A 15586-nucleotide genomic window follows, 5' to 3' on the forward strand; every position below is an offset into this window, starting at 1 on the left:
TCAGTCATAGGGGGTTTGACTCTGCCAGCCAAATCTCTCCATTTTTGAGCATATTCTTTGAAGCGTTCTTTAGATCCCATAGTCATATTCTGCAATTGTAGCCGAGTAGGCGCCAATTCAGAATTATACTGGTAGTGCTTGTAGAAAGCTGTCGCTAAATCAGTCCAGGTACGGATGTTAGAGCTCTCGAGCTGATAATACCACTCTAACTGTGTGCCAGACAGACTCTCTTGGAAGAAATGGATCCATAGCTTCCTATCAGTGGTATACGGCTGAATCTTTCTCACATAAGCTCTCAGATGCATCTGAGGACAAGACGCACCATCATACTTAGTGAAAGCGGGGACCTTGAATTTGCGGGGAATGACCACATCAGAGACCAGACCTAAGCCTTCGAAATCCAGACCGGGCGCCTTCTGACCCTCCATAGCTAGCATGCGTTCTTCCAGCAACTTATACTTATCATCTTTTGGAGAGTACTGTTCATTTTCATAATCTTCATCGTCGTCCTCAGGGTTGAAGGGATCAGCATTCTCATCTTCCGAATCATTTTCTGTCTCCTCTTCTGGATCCTTCGGAATTCTAATCTTGACTCCTGCGGCCTGTCCTTTAAGCCTTCTTCCCGGGTTAATGTAACTCACAGCTTTCTTGTCCTTCTTCTTCTCGAGCAATAGAGCCTTCAGCTCTTCCTGCCCCTTGGATAAGTTCAAGATCATCTCCTGGAATTGAGCATTCTGAGCCTGGAGATCTTTGACAGTTTGTTCGAGAGCCATCTTTCTGTTTAGAAGGAAGACCGTGAGAATATTGGTCCTTTAGAATACATGTTATGCAATGTTATGTTATGCTATGCAATGTGTGAAATGTTTTCAAGGACTTTTGGATTTTAACTTTGCGTAAACCACCAAAAGAGGGAAACTTTTATTAATAACTTCTTTAATCAATGTTCATTACAAAAATAATAAAAATACAATGAAAGCTCAAGTCTCCCAGGGACGGCTTCTTTTTGGGCGGAGATATGCATTGAGTCTCCGTTCCTCATTAAGCTGGCTGGTGAGCTCTAATACTTTCTTCCTTTCTGCACCGAACTGAGTTTCAAAAGTATCCCTTTCCTCTCTCAACTGGATCCAGGATTTCTTCAATTCTTCAATATTGGTAGGCATATCTAGATAAGGAATGATCTGAGGGGCACCTCCTTCCACTTTTGGCTCGACAATCAGAGGTCCGATTGCAAGATATGGCATGGTAAGCTCACGAGCTCTGGCGTGTACCCATCTGAGATAAGGTTCCATAGGAATAGAGTTTTTCTGTCCTAAAGTACTTCTTTTCACCATGCCCCAGGCTCGTACAAACCTTTGACGGAGACCTCGAGAGTCGTTGTCATAGTCAAACACAGTGCCTTGAATAATTATTTCATGTGGACCATCTCTTCGAGCATAACCAAACTGACATAGGGCTAAAGCTGGGTTATAAGTAATACCTCCTCTTATCCCCAGGAGTGGTACGTTAGAGAATTCTCCACAACGGTCAATGATGATAACATTTTCTTTGGGTTGGGGACACCAATGGATGTCTGAATGTGAGAGCGACATTATCCTTTGAGACCATTTCAAATTTTGCTCATTCTTCAATACTGATTGAGGAAGGTGCGAAATAAACCACCTAGATAATAAAGGTACGCAGCACATGAGAGTCCCTTGCCTTTTCATAGTACGAGTGTGAAGGGAATGCAAAATGTCTCCAAGCAAGGTGGGCACAGGGTTATGAGTGAGAAATATCCTAACGGCATTCATGTCTATGAATTGATCCGGGTTAGGAAATAGCACCAAACCATAGATTAGTAGTGCTAGAACATCTTCGAAAGCATGAACGTTCATAACTTTTAGGAATTCTCGGGCCTTATTTATCAGAAATTTGGCAAGTAAACCCTTAACTCCACTTCTTGTTACCCAATTAGTTTCAATGTCGGACTTTGTCATGTGTAAAGCCGCGGCAACCTCTTCAGACCTCAGAATTTTTTCTAAACCACTGAAAGGTGTTTGATCAAGGATAGGTATCCCAAGCAACCTGGAAAAATCTTCTAATGTGGGTACCAACTGATAATCTGGGAAGGTGAAGCAATGATGTTTAGGATCGAAGAACTGGAATAGAACTCTCATCATATCTTCCTTGAAACCGGTGGTGACTAAGTTGAGGAGGGAACCATGTTTCTTGATGAACTGAGCATGATCGAGAAGCTCTGACACTAAATTCTTGAGTTGAGGAGAGATCGCTACAAGATTGATCCGGATGGTCTTCCTGGAAGCCATAGCCTGTTTAACAGAGCAAAGTTAAATCCCTAAGTCCTTGAAACGGTTAGTACAATGCCATGATGTCATGATGTTATGATGTTATGATGTTAAGCAAGTAACAAACACAAACAAGTCACCGCAATCATTCCTAGGTTTTAAGGCTTGCACGAGTTCCGTAGGTAAGTACCCTCCCCACTGAAGTTTGGTTGGATCCACCTGTCCTATAATAGTAAACCGGGTTCTAGAAGGATCTCAAATCATCGACCTTTCCTTAAGTCCACTTCAGTGCAACACCAAGCGGTTTACCAAAATTTCCTTAAAGTCCAATTTCAAAGAGTGTAGTATCGAGTATCAACCAACCCCAGTCGGAACCGAAGTCAGTTATCTCACTACTTTCTAATGGCTAGGATGGGTCAATTAGGGTTCTAAAGGTCTGGTTAATGCTTTGATGACACCATGCAGACGCCAAATTTTTCCTCAAGTAAACATGAGGAACATCAGGACATCTAAAGTGTCACATTAACCGTAGCCATCATCTTAACCATTCCAGTATACGCCGGACAGTCGCGATGATCTCTTGCTACTTACCTAAGGTACACTAGATCCGGGTGTAGGATCTTTCACTCAAGCATAGAATACCCAAACAATCCCTTAAAAGTAAATCAGACGAAGGAACAATTCGAAAACATAAATGACCTTTTTTTTTTTTTAAGGTAACCTCTCTTTTTAAGCTTGCCCCCAGCAGAGTCGCCAGTTCTGTGGTACGGTGAACTGACTTTGTGATTTGCTTTGAAAAGCAATGTTGCGGATAGCAAGAGTCGCCACCGACTTTTCTTTTATCCAATAAGGAAAGGCGGAAAAGAACAGGAAAGACCTTGATTAGATTTTGAGTTCGGGAGGTACATTATACAAAGGGAAGGTGTTAGCACCCTTTGTATGGTTATCCATGGGCTCTTAATTGCTTAACTCATTTATGTTTTCCTTGTTTGAGAAAGTGTTTGAGAAAGGTGGCGTGTTTAGAAAATATTTTGAAAGGAGAGTTTAACTTTGTAATGATTCTTGTACGAATGTATACAAAGTGTTTATCTCATTTGATTTTGAAAGATGTTTAGAAAAATATAACTCGGCGATGATTCTGGTGCGAATGTATACCAAGTGGTGATTTTCTAAAAGATGTTTTGAAAAGTGTGAGGTGTGAAAAGTATTTTAAGTTGTGAGCAAGCATTTAAGAGTTATACCTAACCAAGGTCTTTATAGGTATTTCCTATCCTTAGGAGGGTAAAACTGTCCTTACTATTGAGAAGTAAGTAGTCTTATCCTTTGGATGTAGAGGGACATCGTAGGGTCGTCGATTGGTCATTAAAAGCAACATTTGTAAGGATACCTTAGCATTCGAAGGGACGATCATCATTTAATCGTAGGCTACCACGAAGGGTCATCGAGGGACAAAGTCATGTATTCGAAGGCAACATTCGAGGGACTATGATGATTTAACCGAAGGGTCTTTACTAAGGGTATCTTTACATTCGCGGGACATGATCGTGATATCGTAAGGCAACAAAAAGAGGGCCCAGATTATATGTTTGAAGGAAATGTAATCAATCAAGTAATTAAAATGAATCTTCACAAGGGTATCCCCCAAATAAAGTGGAATACCTAGCAAACTGTCTCTTCAGGAGTATGTGAATCCTTACAAAAATTCAACAAACGGGTTAGAATACCAAGCTAGGGTGCAACCACGAGTTGCACCAAACAAAAGAATCACAACAATAATAGTGTCAGGCAAACAGCGTGTAGATGCAATAGAAAACATGTCAATCAAGTACAGAACGGATTAGAATGCAAATAAAAAAAACAAATACTGTCATGTTCGCTACTGCCTCGCCTAGCGAAGGCTTGGCGAACCCTCGCTACATGTTCGCTCAGCGAAGTGCTAGCGAACGGCTGCGGGTTCTGGGTTCTTCTTTGATAACAGTGCGATTTCAGGAACCCCAAACCCTATGGCATCCATTACAGAAATTACATGGTTAAACATTCAAGATATCGTGTTACGCCTTCATGCATACTTAAACCCATAGGCAAAACCTAATGATACATTTAGAAATTCAATCATACTCATGTATTTGTAGATGTCAAATTAGGAGCATAAAATTAGTGGGGGGTGTGGCAAACCTGTTTGCAATTGAGTTGGACGGAGGTAACCTTTGTGCAGATGAGTTTCCTTCAGGGTATCCGGGGGTTACTCTGAATTCTCTTCGTTAGCCTCCAGGGTTTCTCCGGTTGCTTCTGTTAGGGTTTGCTTGTTCCCTTTCTGTCTCCGTCCCTATTCTCTGTGTGAAGTTCTAGTATTTATAATAATTGTGTCTTGGTGGGCTCAGAATTAAGCCCAAAATTTTCTGGTATTTCGTGAGCTCGCTAGGCGAGTGAGCTAGCGAAGGATTCGCTAGGCGAACAGCTAGCGAAGGGTTCCAGTAGCTAAGTCATTAAAACTCGCTGGGGCGAGGAATGACGCGTGGGCTTCGCCTAGCGACGGGTTGGCTCGCCTAGCGAGTATGCCAGTTTAGGTCATCTTCTGGATTTGGTAACCTGTGCGCTGGACCCTTGTTCCTTTAACATTAATGTCTTGAAAACGGATGAGAATGTCTTGAAAAATGTCCTGAAAACTTAACGGGCAAATTTTGGGGTATGACAAACATATTTGAAGATGCTATCAAGGGATTTCTAAAGCTAAAGATTGAAGAAGGAAAAATCTGTGGAGAGTTCCAAATAAGCAAAGCAGACCAAGATGTCCCACAAGAAGCTCCAGCATCTTACCACCTCAAAAGTTATTGAGTTAATTCATATGGACCTCATGGGACCTGTGCAAGTCGAAATCCTGGGTAGGAAAAGATATGTATTTTATGTGTGGATGATTTCTCAAGGTATACTTGGGTCAAATTTATTAAAGAAAAATCATACACTTTTTATGTCTTCAAAGAGCTATGTCAATATATCCAAAGATAAAAAGGGAGTGGGATAGTGAGGATAAGAAGTGATTATAACAAAGAATTTGAAAACTTTAAATTCTGTGAGTTTTGTTCCTCTTAAGGGGTTGGTCATGAATTCTCATCACCCATCACACCTTATTAGAATGGAGTGGTTGATAGAAAAAATATGACCTTGCAAGAGTCATCTAGAGTTATGTTGCATGCCAAGAACCTACCTTACTACTTTTGGGTAGAAGCCATGAATACAGCGTGTCCCATTCATAATCATATGACCATAAGATTTGGAACTAAAGAAACTCAGTATGAGCTTTGGAAAGGAAGAAAAATTAATGTTAAATACTTTCATGTCTTTGGTAACAAGTGTTACATCTTGGAAGACTGTGAGTAAAGAATGAAGATGAATCTAAAGAGTGATGAAGGGATATTCCTAGGTTATTCCACCAATAACATAGAATACAAGGTATATAACAACGTACCAAGACAATGGTGGAGTCTATAAATGTTATCATTGATGATACTCTTGAAGATAAGCAAGAATATGAAGATGAATATGATGTATCTCCTCAAGAGATTGATATCCCAGCAGATGACCACACACGGGGTCCAACATTGAGTCTGAAAGCACAAATTCTGAAAATCCTCAAGTCTACAAAGGACCATCAATCAGAATTCATAAGAATCATCCCATTGAAAATGTCATAGGAAATCTGAATGATGGAGTCATCACCAAATCCAGAGATATGCTTTCCAACTCTTTCTTTTATTCCAAGGTTGAACCCACGAATATCAAGGAAGCTCTGACTGATGACTTCTCGATAAATGTTATGAAAGAAGAGTTGTGTCAATTCAAAAGAAATAATGGTAATGTTACTGAACGTGTGAATATCATTGGCACCAAATGAATTTACAATAACAATTTTTTTGAGAATGGTAATGTTACTGAAAGTGCATTCACATTATCGTATAGTATCGTTTAATTGTTTTGATGTTTTTTTCTAATTTGAGTGTGGTTGTTATAGTTTGTTTGAGTATTTATAATTTGCTTATCATTTAATATTCGCGTATTTTTACTTTGTTCATATTCGAGATCTATTGTAATCGCTTATGCTATTTAGCAATTGTACCTTTAAGACCCCTCAATATTCAATATATTTAGAGAGTTTAATTCCTTGATATTGTCTCTTTTTGAGCCTAGCAAGTTCTCCTTTTGTAGTTTCATCAAATGTGGCTTGAATCACAAGTTATAACTCTTAAAATCAAGATATTAAGTGTTTGATTTGAATCATGTGCTAAATGCGAGTCGAATCATAAACTTGTGAAAATTTGGGATTTTCTTCTGGACTACTTGATTCAAATCATAAAATAAACCTAATTTGTTGTTGTTTTGTGGGTGAATAAAAGAGAGTGAGTTGATTAATCTTGTGCTTTCATCATGATTAATAAATATCATGATATCAATCAAGAAGAAAAATCCATTTACCCAAAAATTAGAAAGAACCTTGTGTGTGTTCTTCTTACACATACATCTAATTACTTGACTAACATCCTGTGAATTATAGTGTTTGTGAGATATTCTGGCACTGTTCATCACTTTCATCCTTAGTCTTTTTCCATTGTTGAGGACTTTCATCTCGAAAGATTGAATGTTAAGGGAGACTAGTGGTACATTAGGGTATCTAATTTTTCTTGTGAAGTTTGTTGTTTGTAATCGGTGCAAATATCATTTCTTGAATGCAATTCAGTCTTTATTGTCATCTATCAAGGAGAGAGTTTTCAATATACTCCAAAGAAAACTTTGGCGAGATCAAGTATCAATAGTCAGTAAGGTGGAGTTGGAAGTTTTCCTTCTTTGATGGCGTTGGGGAAAGATTGTTCGCTATCGTACCTCAATTTTGTTCGGCTAATTAAATTTATTTATTTTCAAAACATATGTATATAATTTTTAGTTTTATGTTTTTTCATTAAAATCTAAAAATAGTTATTTTGATTTTATTTAATAGCACAAAAAAAAACTCTTTTATTTCATAAAAAAGGAAAAAAAATAATAACAAAAAGAATTTTTGAAAACAAATATCTTTTCCCTAAAAATCACACGGTTTTCTTCACTCTTCCATATCTCATAAAATTAGGAAAAAATCAAATCTGAAAATAGAATAAGGAGTTTTAATTCATTTTGGTGAACATTGATAACACTAAATATCTCATAAAATTAGGAAAAAATCAAATCTTAAAACACAATAAAGAGTTTTAATTCATTTTGATAAACATTGATAACACTAAATTATTTTATTTTAGTGGGAAATATATATATATATATATATATATATATATATATATATATATATATATATATATATATATATATATATATATATATATATATATATATATATATATATATATATATAAGAAGGAGAAAAATGTGTGGGGGGTGGGGTGTGTGTGTGGGAGAATTAATCCAAAAGTATGTGATACTATTTTTTAATTTTTACCTTCATTCTTATTTGTATAAAAAAAATAGAAAAAGTAAAAATAAAAATCCTTTTAATTTGGTTTATTTTTAAATTATATAGTTTTAATAAATAAAAAATGAAATCTTGCTTTAATTGACCGCTATATATTTATTGCTTAATTTAATTTATTTAAAAAAAATTGTTTTAATTAAATTTTTTGTAATTATTTATTTATTTTTAAACAAAAAAGTAGAGAAAAGCAAAAAGTAAAAAAAGCAAATTTTATATTTTATGGTATACTTTTTCAAAATGGCAAAAAGATCTCAACAATAATGCATGGAATCAAAAGATATCAAAATAAGTAATTTCCTCTTCAGTTTGCATTCATCTTCTTTTAATGATAAATATAGGTTATTTTGTGAGGAAAAGGGAGGAAGTTCTTGAGAGAATTTTTAGAGACAACATAAAAAAAATAAGATAAAATTTTAGGAGAGTTTTGAAAATCGCTCGTATATGAAAAACACAGAAACAATCAATACTTTTTTTTTTAAGATTAGGCTTTCTTCACCCATTCAATCTCTCTTCCTGCTCTGATAGCAAGATCGAGTCTTCTTTGACATATTTTTTATTAGCTTATGTATCTATCATAATACTTTATTTATTGGTGAAGATATTTTGAATCGTACATTATTTACTCGGTTCATTATGTATTCTTAGGGCTGGACAACGGGCCGGGTTGGGCGGTTTCGGGCCCAAAAGCCTCACCCATCCCAACCCACGGTTAAGCCATATAAGCCCATTTTCGCCCATTTTTGTAATCGGTTTGGACGGGTTGGGTTAGGACGGGTTGCGGGTTATGCAATCGGTTTAATCGGTTTTATTGGGTTGATATTATTTTGAGCCCAATAATACATTTTGATACTATTTTGAGCTACAAATTACTACAATTTAGATTCAAAATAAATTCGAAGTATCAAAAACTTCAATCCAAAATAACAACTGTTATGCTACTTCCACACAGACCTTAAAAAGAAATTAATAAATTACAACCACTGTATCAATTGGATATCAAGTGTTGAATCTCGTTGTTTTGTTGCTCAGGAACAACAGCCACATCAGTGTAAACTTTTGAAACCGGTAATAACCCTTCAACTGAATCAGAGTTTGAAACCTGAGTTTCAGTTTCTGAAGGCAGCAGCTGAGTCTGGTCTTCTCCATTAGAAAGCAACATATTTCCACTCACAAGTAAGACAATTCTTGTTGAGTTTAAGATAATAGTCATGCGTTCAACTAGTTATGCTTTTGTAACGGAGTGCAGCAACAGCAGCCATCTTTTACAAAAATACAACAAGTGAAACATATTAATGAAAACTACATAATATGAAGTTAATTACATTAAATAGCAACATTTCATCTACATCTTGAAAATATAACAAACTTAATTACCTTGGCAACTGCTTTGGAAGGGTACTCTCCCTTTAGTCTAACATCAACACACTGCTTCACCTTATCTTCATTAAGCCTCGGTGCTGCCTGATAAAATCCAATCAACAAACAATCACATTGTGTAAAATCCAATCACTGTCGGTCGGTGTAAAAGCGTTACAATATCAATATACCATGACAAATCATATGTCTAATTTTAGAACTTGCTATGACTAACGTCAGACGTTTTTTATAATCTTATGATTATGATTATTCGACAGTGTAAAGATTTTTACGGTGACATTATGGCATTAACAGAAAGAGAGAGAAAATGATAGCATACCCATGTCACAAGGCTTTGTTGTCCTCGGGGCAGTGTATGATCAACAGGTTTACGCCCGGTTAAGAGTTCCAACAGTATGACTCCAAAACTGTAAACATCACTATTTGGAGAGAGGTTTCCGGTCATTGCATATCTGTCATACAAAAAAATCAAGTCATTGTTAGTCCTTAAAAACCAACTTGGAGTCAAATTTATACTCATTGAGAAAAACAAACAAATTAGTTAGGCATTCAGAAATAACTTACTCTGGAGCATGATAACCAAAGGTTCCAAGAACACGGGTAGAATGAAGACGCGTTGCTGCATCAGGGGCTTGATTCGACAGATCGAAATCAGCAATCTTTGCAACGCCATCCAGAATGACAACAGTATGAGTAAACAAATGTGCAGCAACCAAAAGAGAATTAAGCACCCTTCAACAACATTAAGAACAAAAAAAAAAGATTTGGCGTGAATGACTAAAAAACCACATAGATAATTAATACAATAATATATTGTTTGATGCATACCAAAATTTGGCTAGCTTGAATATCTCCAAAATCCACAGGACAAAATATATATTATTTGACCATTGAGTAGTCACAAAATATAAGTCACATATGACTTCAAAAAACATAGTTGAACTGAAAAATTAAACAAGAAAAATATTAAGCTTTAAAAAGGAATAAAGTAATAAATAAATCAAATTAATAAAGTAAATATACCTCCATATTTTTCAAGCACAACCAGAAGGTCGTGGCTGAGACGGTAAAGATCCTCTTCTTGCTGTAGAAGAAATTTCTTCAAATTCTAAAATAATGAAATAAACATTTTTTTAGAAATATATAACAATTATGAAATAAAGATATAACATTTTTAAAAATAATTTTACCTGCTATAATATCTTCGGAAAGCTCAAAATCTTCCATGAGGTTCAAGTCTTTGAAATAGGTAAAAGACGGCTTTAACCAATTCTGGGTGCAAATTAATGCCTCTGTCATTTCAGGTTTTAGGGAGCTCCTATAAGTTTCTAAGACTCTCCCTCTCATACTAAAGGCACTTTCTGATGCAACCGTAGACACTGGTGTGGCAAAAATATCTTTAGCTATTGTAGATAAAATAGGATATTGTGTTGAATTGTGTTTCCACCACACAAGAAGGTCAAATTTAGGATCCCTTTTGACACACTTACTAGAGTAAAAACCCTCAAGCTCATTTTGTTGATCAATCGAGTCTTGTTCCTCTAAATGTTGCTCAAAAGCATCGGCTCTAGCCATTAGTGAAGGACGGCCAGCTGTTGTTTCATCATTGGAAACATTGTTTTCACCATTACCAAGAGGTTGTCTATTATGATTTTGGTCATAAGCTTGCTTATACCAATCATACAATTTTTGTAAGCTCTCTTTTATAGATTTGATCAACCCGGTAGCAAACACAGATTCGACTCCATACATATCCTTAAAAGTCCACTAAATATAACTCAACTTGTATCTTGGATCCAAAATGATTCCAAAATAAATCAACTTGTTCATCTTAGTAGCACACCCCCAATATCTATTATACTTTTCCATCATGTCCCCACCCACACTTGCAAAAACACCATTCAAGTTCATAGTAGCTTGCTTCAGCTCGCAATAGATCGCAGACACTTGGTGAAAAGCACTATGCAAACTCACACTTTGAGAGGTGGAAAAAACATTAGTTGCTTCATAGAATAACTTTAAAAAAGAGATGAAAGCTCTAACAATGTCCCAATCATCACTACTAGGAGGACTACCTTTTCCAAAGAACTCCCTATAGCTCGACTCTTCATACTCAAGCTTATCAAAAGCAGCTTGAAACTTCTCTGCAGCCTCAAGCATCAAATATGTCGCGTTCCAACGAGTTGAAACATCGAGACATACTAGTTTTTTATAAGTTATTCTAGCAAATTCAATGCACTCTTTAAACTTGGATGCCCTATGAGGTGAGGACTTGACAAATCTAACAGCATCCCTAACACTAGTAATAGACAAATGCTTATCTTTCAAACCCTCATTTACCACCAAATTCAATATGTGAGCAGTGCACCTCATATGAAAACATTTTCCATCCCCCATCATCCCATTCATAGTTGATATTTTTCTATGCAAATATGCTACAGCTACATCATTTGAAGTTGCATTATCAACAGTTATGGTAGACACATTCCTAATTCCCCAATCCCTTAACACCTCTTCAATCTTCCTACCTACCGTATCACCCTTGTGGTTTGGAATAACTGTGAAGCTTATAATTCTCTTTTGATAGTTCCATTCGTTATTCACAAAGTGTGCCGTAAGGGTTAAGTAGTTTTGATTTTGGATAGAAGTCCAACAATCAGTAGTAAGTGCTACTCTATTGCAGTCAGACTTAAAGAAGGCTTTTAGTTTTTGTTTCTCATCCAAGTGTAGCTGAAAACAGTCTCTAGCTACTGTACGCCTAGATGGGAGAGTAAACTGGGGCTGCATTACTTTAGAATAGTACTTAAAACCTTCCCCCTCAACTGCACTAAATGGTTGTTCATCTAGAACCACAAAAATTGACAAAGCTTTTCTACAAGCTTGCTTGTCAAATTTGGAGCTAACATGACCCAAACTAGATCCTTCTGCAGAGGGGTATGTCAGAATAGTTTGGGTGGGATCAATGGTTCTAGGCTTCTTTGCACATTTTAGAATGTGATGGTTCATGTTGGTGGTGCCATGAGTCCTAGGGTCACATAGGTATTTTTTGTGGCAGTGTTTACAAGCTGCAGTTGGTGTATCAACTAAGTCATCTGGTAATCTAATAAAGTGCTCCCAACAAGCAGATGATTGCCTAGAACCACTTGCACTAGCTTTCCTCTTCTTTGTAGGTTGGGTATTAACTAATTCTGCTCCAACAACTTCAGTTGTTGCTGTTGAACCAACTTCATTCATGACAGATTGAGTAGGTATAGTTTGATTAGGCTGACCCATCACTGAAAAATGACGGAGCCATAATCAACATAATTGAAGGAAAAGCAGGTTGCAAAATTTAAAATAGAAATCAAGTAAAAATTGGCTATTTGAAAAAAGTCATTAACAGATAAAATAACATGAAAATAGATGGTAGCTATTTGAGTTGAAAATGAAATGCACTGAATCTCTACAATGACTTAAGAATGTTTGGATAACTTACTTCGGCTTATTAACCAACATAATTTACTTTTAATTATAAGTTCAACAAGATAATTTGTAAAAACAATTTGAAAGGTCCTAAGAAAAGCACTTAAAGTATGAAAAAAAGCAATAAATGGTGCAAGCTCTTACTTGTTTTCTGCTTTAGACAAGTCATAATCAGAAACAACACCAACCTGCAGAGAATAAAGAACAATTCAGAGATACTTACTCAAGAGATACTTACGTAATGTTCCACCTAATAGAAGTTCAGTTACTATAACCATCACAGGTTCTTTGCAGGCCCCGATAAACTGGCATCAAACAATGAGACATTTTTTTCCATTAATCACTACCAGCATGATTAGAGTAACTGTTATTAACATTAGTCTCTTGTCAATTCTAATTAAAGGAAAAAATCTACTTAGATTTCCAAGGGTGAAAAAATACCCTGACTAAATTTTTGTGTTGAACTTTCGATAGCATTGCAACCTCTCTACCAAACCGAGCCTCTCTCCTTGAAATCTCTTCTGGTGTTTCTCCCTTGTTGATAATTTTAACTGCAGTATTTTGATTTTTATATCTGCAATCAGCAAATCCAACAAATAACTCAGCAAACAATCCTATCCGACAGATGCATAATGTGCATTTCTCCAAACAGATTAAGTCACCTAAGTGCTTGTGTGTAGCCATTTCTATAACTAAACATAAAATAAGTAAAACGGTTTGCATATAAGTTATAAGTTTCTTTTAAAAGCTATACTAAAGAGCTTATGCAAATAAGCCAAAAATAACTTATTATGAAAATAAGCTAAAATTTCAGCTTATGGACATGTTAGAAGCTATTTTCATAAACTCTCCAAAAAGTCTCACAAGTGCTTATGTAAAAAAAAAGCTTAAATAAGTCAATCCACACATGCTCTAAGTACAAACCATGAAGCTTAAATCAAATCAAAACAAACTTTGCACCAAAACTCATTCTTTTTCAAATAACAACAATCTACATGATAAAAAGAACTCAAAACCCAAAATTGACTAAAAAAAGAAAAAACTAAAACCACAAGTTTGACTTACTTTCCTTCATAAACTTTAACATGAGCACCTTCTCCAATCTTATGACCAACAAACAATTGTTTAGGATCTATAATCCACTTAGCATCTAAACTAAACTCACCAACAGAATGAACTTCATTACCAGATCCCATTTTTCAATTTCTCTCTCAGACAATATATCAAACACCTAGCACTCAACAACACTCACCAAAAAAAGAAAAAACCAACCATACCCTTTTCAAAAAAACCTTCAACAAATTGAATAATAGTTACGTTTAAAACTCCAAAAATCAATCAACCACATGAAATTCATAGGTACGTTACGGTGCGTTTCCGAGCATCATCCGAAAAACCTCATACTCCACCGTATATAAAAACCTAGGCTGGTGAACGGTGATTGAATACATACCGGAACGGAATTAGCGGTGAGTGTGTTGGCGGAAAAGAGCGGCGAGCCACGAAGCATTGGAAGATGAGCTGAGGTGTGGAAGCAGCAGAAACCGAAAGCGGCACGTGGATTGAAAATTGGGCGGTGAGTGGTGAGAATTGAAGGTGGTGGGTGGTGAATGATGGTGGTGGAACGATGTTGAGAATTGAAGCTAGAATATTTTCATGGAGGTGCGGCTGTGAGTGAGAGAACAAAAAATGCTTACCGGTAGTATTGGGTGTGAGTGAGAGAACAGAGAGAACTTTGGCTGCTGGAAAACCCTAGGAGGGTATCTCAATTGGGCGGGTTAGGGTATCCGCGGTTCAGAATTTTGAACCCGACCCGCCCATATAAACCCAATTGAAACTGCTATATTTTAATCACTGACCCGGTAGACCGTTTGAACCCGCCCATTTCGGTTTTCTTTTTCGGTTACCGGCGGATTAGGCTGGGTGAACGGTTCTTGTCCACCCCTATGTATTCTGTCTATTTTATACCATGTTCCAAATTGTGTTCCTACTTGTACTTTTGATGATGATTGATGTATAGGTAGTACAGTTTCATGAGTGCATTGGGGGGAATGAGGGGATGTATATCCATTTGCTACTCGAATAAATGGGTGGTTGATGCACGCCTCATCGCTTCGAATATTTGTCTTCCATTAAAACATTTTAATTTAAAACTAGGATTTAAAAGGATCAGGTGGATGAACATTCACTTCCTGCTCGAATAAACGAGTGGCTGGTGTACGCTTCATTGCTCGAATATTCGTCTTTCGAATAAAAACACACTGATCAAACTTTGATAAAAAATGATTGGATGGATGTACATCCACTTGCTCCTCGAGTAAACGGGTGATGGGCGTACACCTTATTGCTCGAATAATCGTCTTTCGCCAATAAATTTCAAAGTCCAAACTTGGATGAAAAAGGATGTGGTGGATTTACATCCACTTGCTCATCGAATAAATGGGTGGTCGACATACGCTTCATTGCTCGAATATTCGCCGTCCACCTAAAAAGCAACTTCAACCAATCAAATTTTTTTTCCGCCTCAACGCGACAAAAACTCTTTTCATAAACGAACGGTATTTTATCCATTATGACGCAAAGCACAAACAATATTCACTTCTCCCATGTGCGAGTATCAAGCAACGTTTAACTGCTCGAATGCGACCTAAACATATTTGGCTAATATCAAACAACAAACAAATTTTTGATACCATAACTACGTAGCTTTGAGTTCCCCATCATAACTAGGGATATGTATGAGCGAAATTCAATCTCTCGTCAAACACCCTAATAAAAAACCTATTTTTCCCCTTTATTTATTTTTGTAAATATTTTTAATAATAAGAACAAACTCAAACATTAACGTTAACATTTATTCGCAAAACTAGTTACGCATTCTCGTTGGATACAATGGATGTTGCGAGGTGTTAATATCTACTATGCGCATAAGTGACTCCTAAACTTG

The 15586-nt window shown here is 36.4% G+C and overlaps 2 protein-coding genes across 2 annotated transcripts; both read right to left on the reverse strand.

Moving 5' to 3' along the window:
* Positions 1 to 9014: 9014 nt before the first annotated feature.
* LOC127078945 (receptor-like cytoplasmic kinase 1) lies at positions 9015 to 9839 on the reverse strand. Its single transcript, XM_051019355.1, has 4 exons — positions 9742 to 9839; positions 9497 to 9629; positions 9175 to 9261; positions 9015 to 9059 (listed from the first exon to the last, which is right to left on the reverse strand). Exons 2-4 carry the CDS (start codon positions 9620 to 9622, stop codon positions 9015 to 9017), a joined length of 258 nt encoding a protein of 85 aa, XP_050875312.1. The 5' UTR covers positions 9623 to 9629; positions 9742 to 9839.
* A 1105-nt stretch (positions 9840 to 10944) lies between these two features.
* LOC127078946 (zinc finger BED domain-containing protein RICESLEEPER 2-like) lies at positions 10945 to 12829 on the reverse strand. Its single transcript, XM_051019356.1, has 2 exons — positions 12784 to 12829; positions 10945 to 12452 (listed from the first exon to the last, which is right to left on the reverse strand). The coding sequence occupies exons 1-2, from the start codon at positions 12806 to 12808 to the stop codon at positions 10945 to 10947; spliced, it is 1533 nt and encodes a 510-aa protein (XP_050875313.1). The 5' UTR covers positions 12809 to 12829.
* Positions 12830 to 15586: the final 2757 nt, after the last annotated feature.

This window comes from Lathyrus oleraceus, chromosome 5 (genome assembly GCF_024323335.1).
Source record: "Lathyrus oleraceus cultivar Zhongwan6 chromosome 5, CAAS_Psat_ZW6_1.0, whole genome shotgun sequence".
Classification (NCBI taxonomy): domain Eukaryota; kingdom Viridiplantae; phylum Streptophyta; class Magnoliopsida; order Fabales; family Fabaceae; genus Lathyrus; species Lathyrus oleraceus.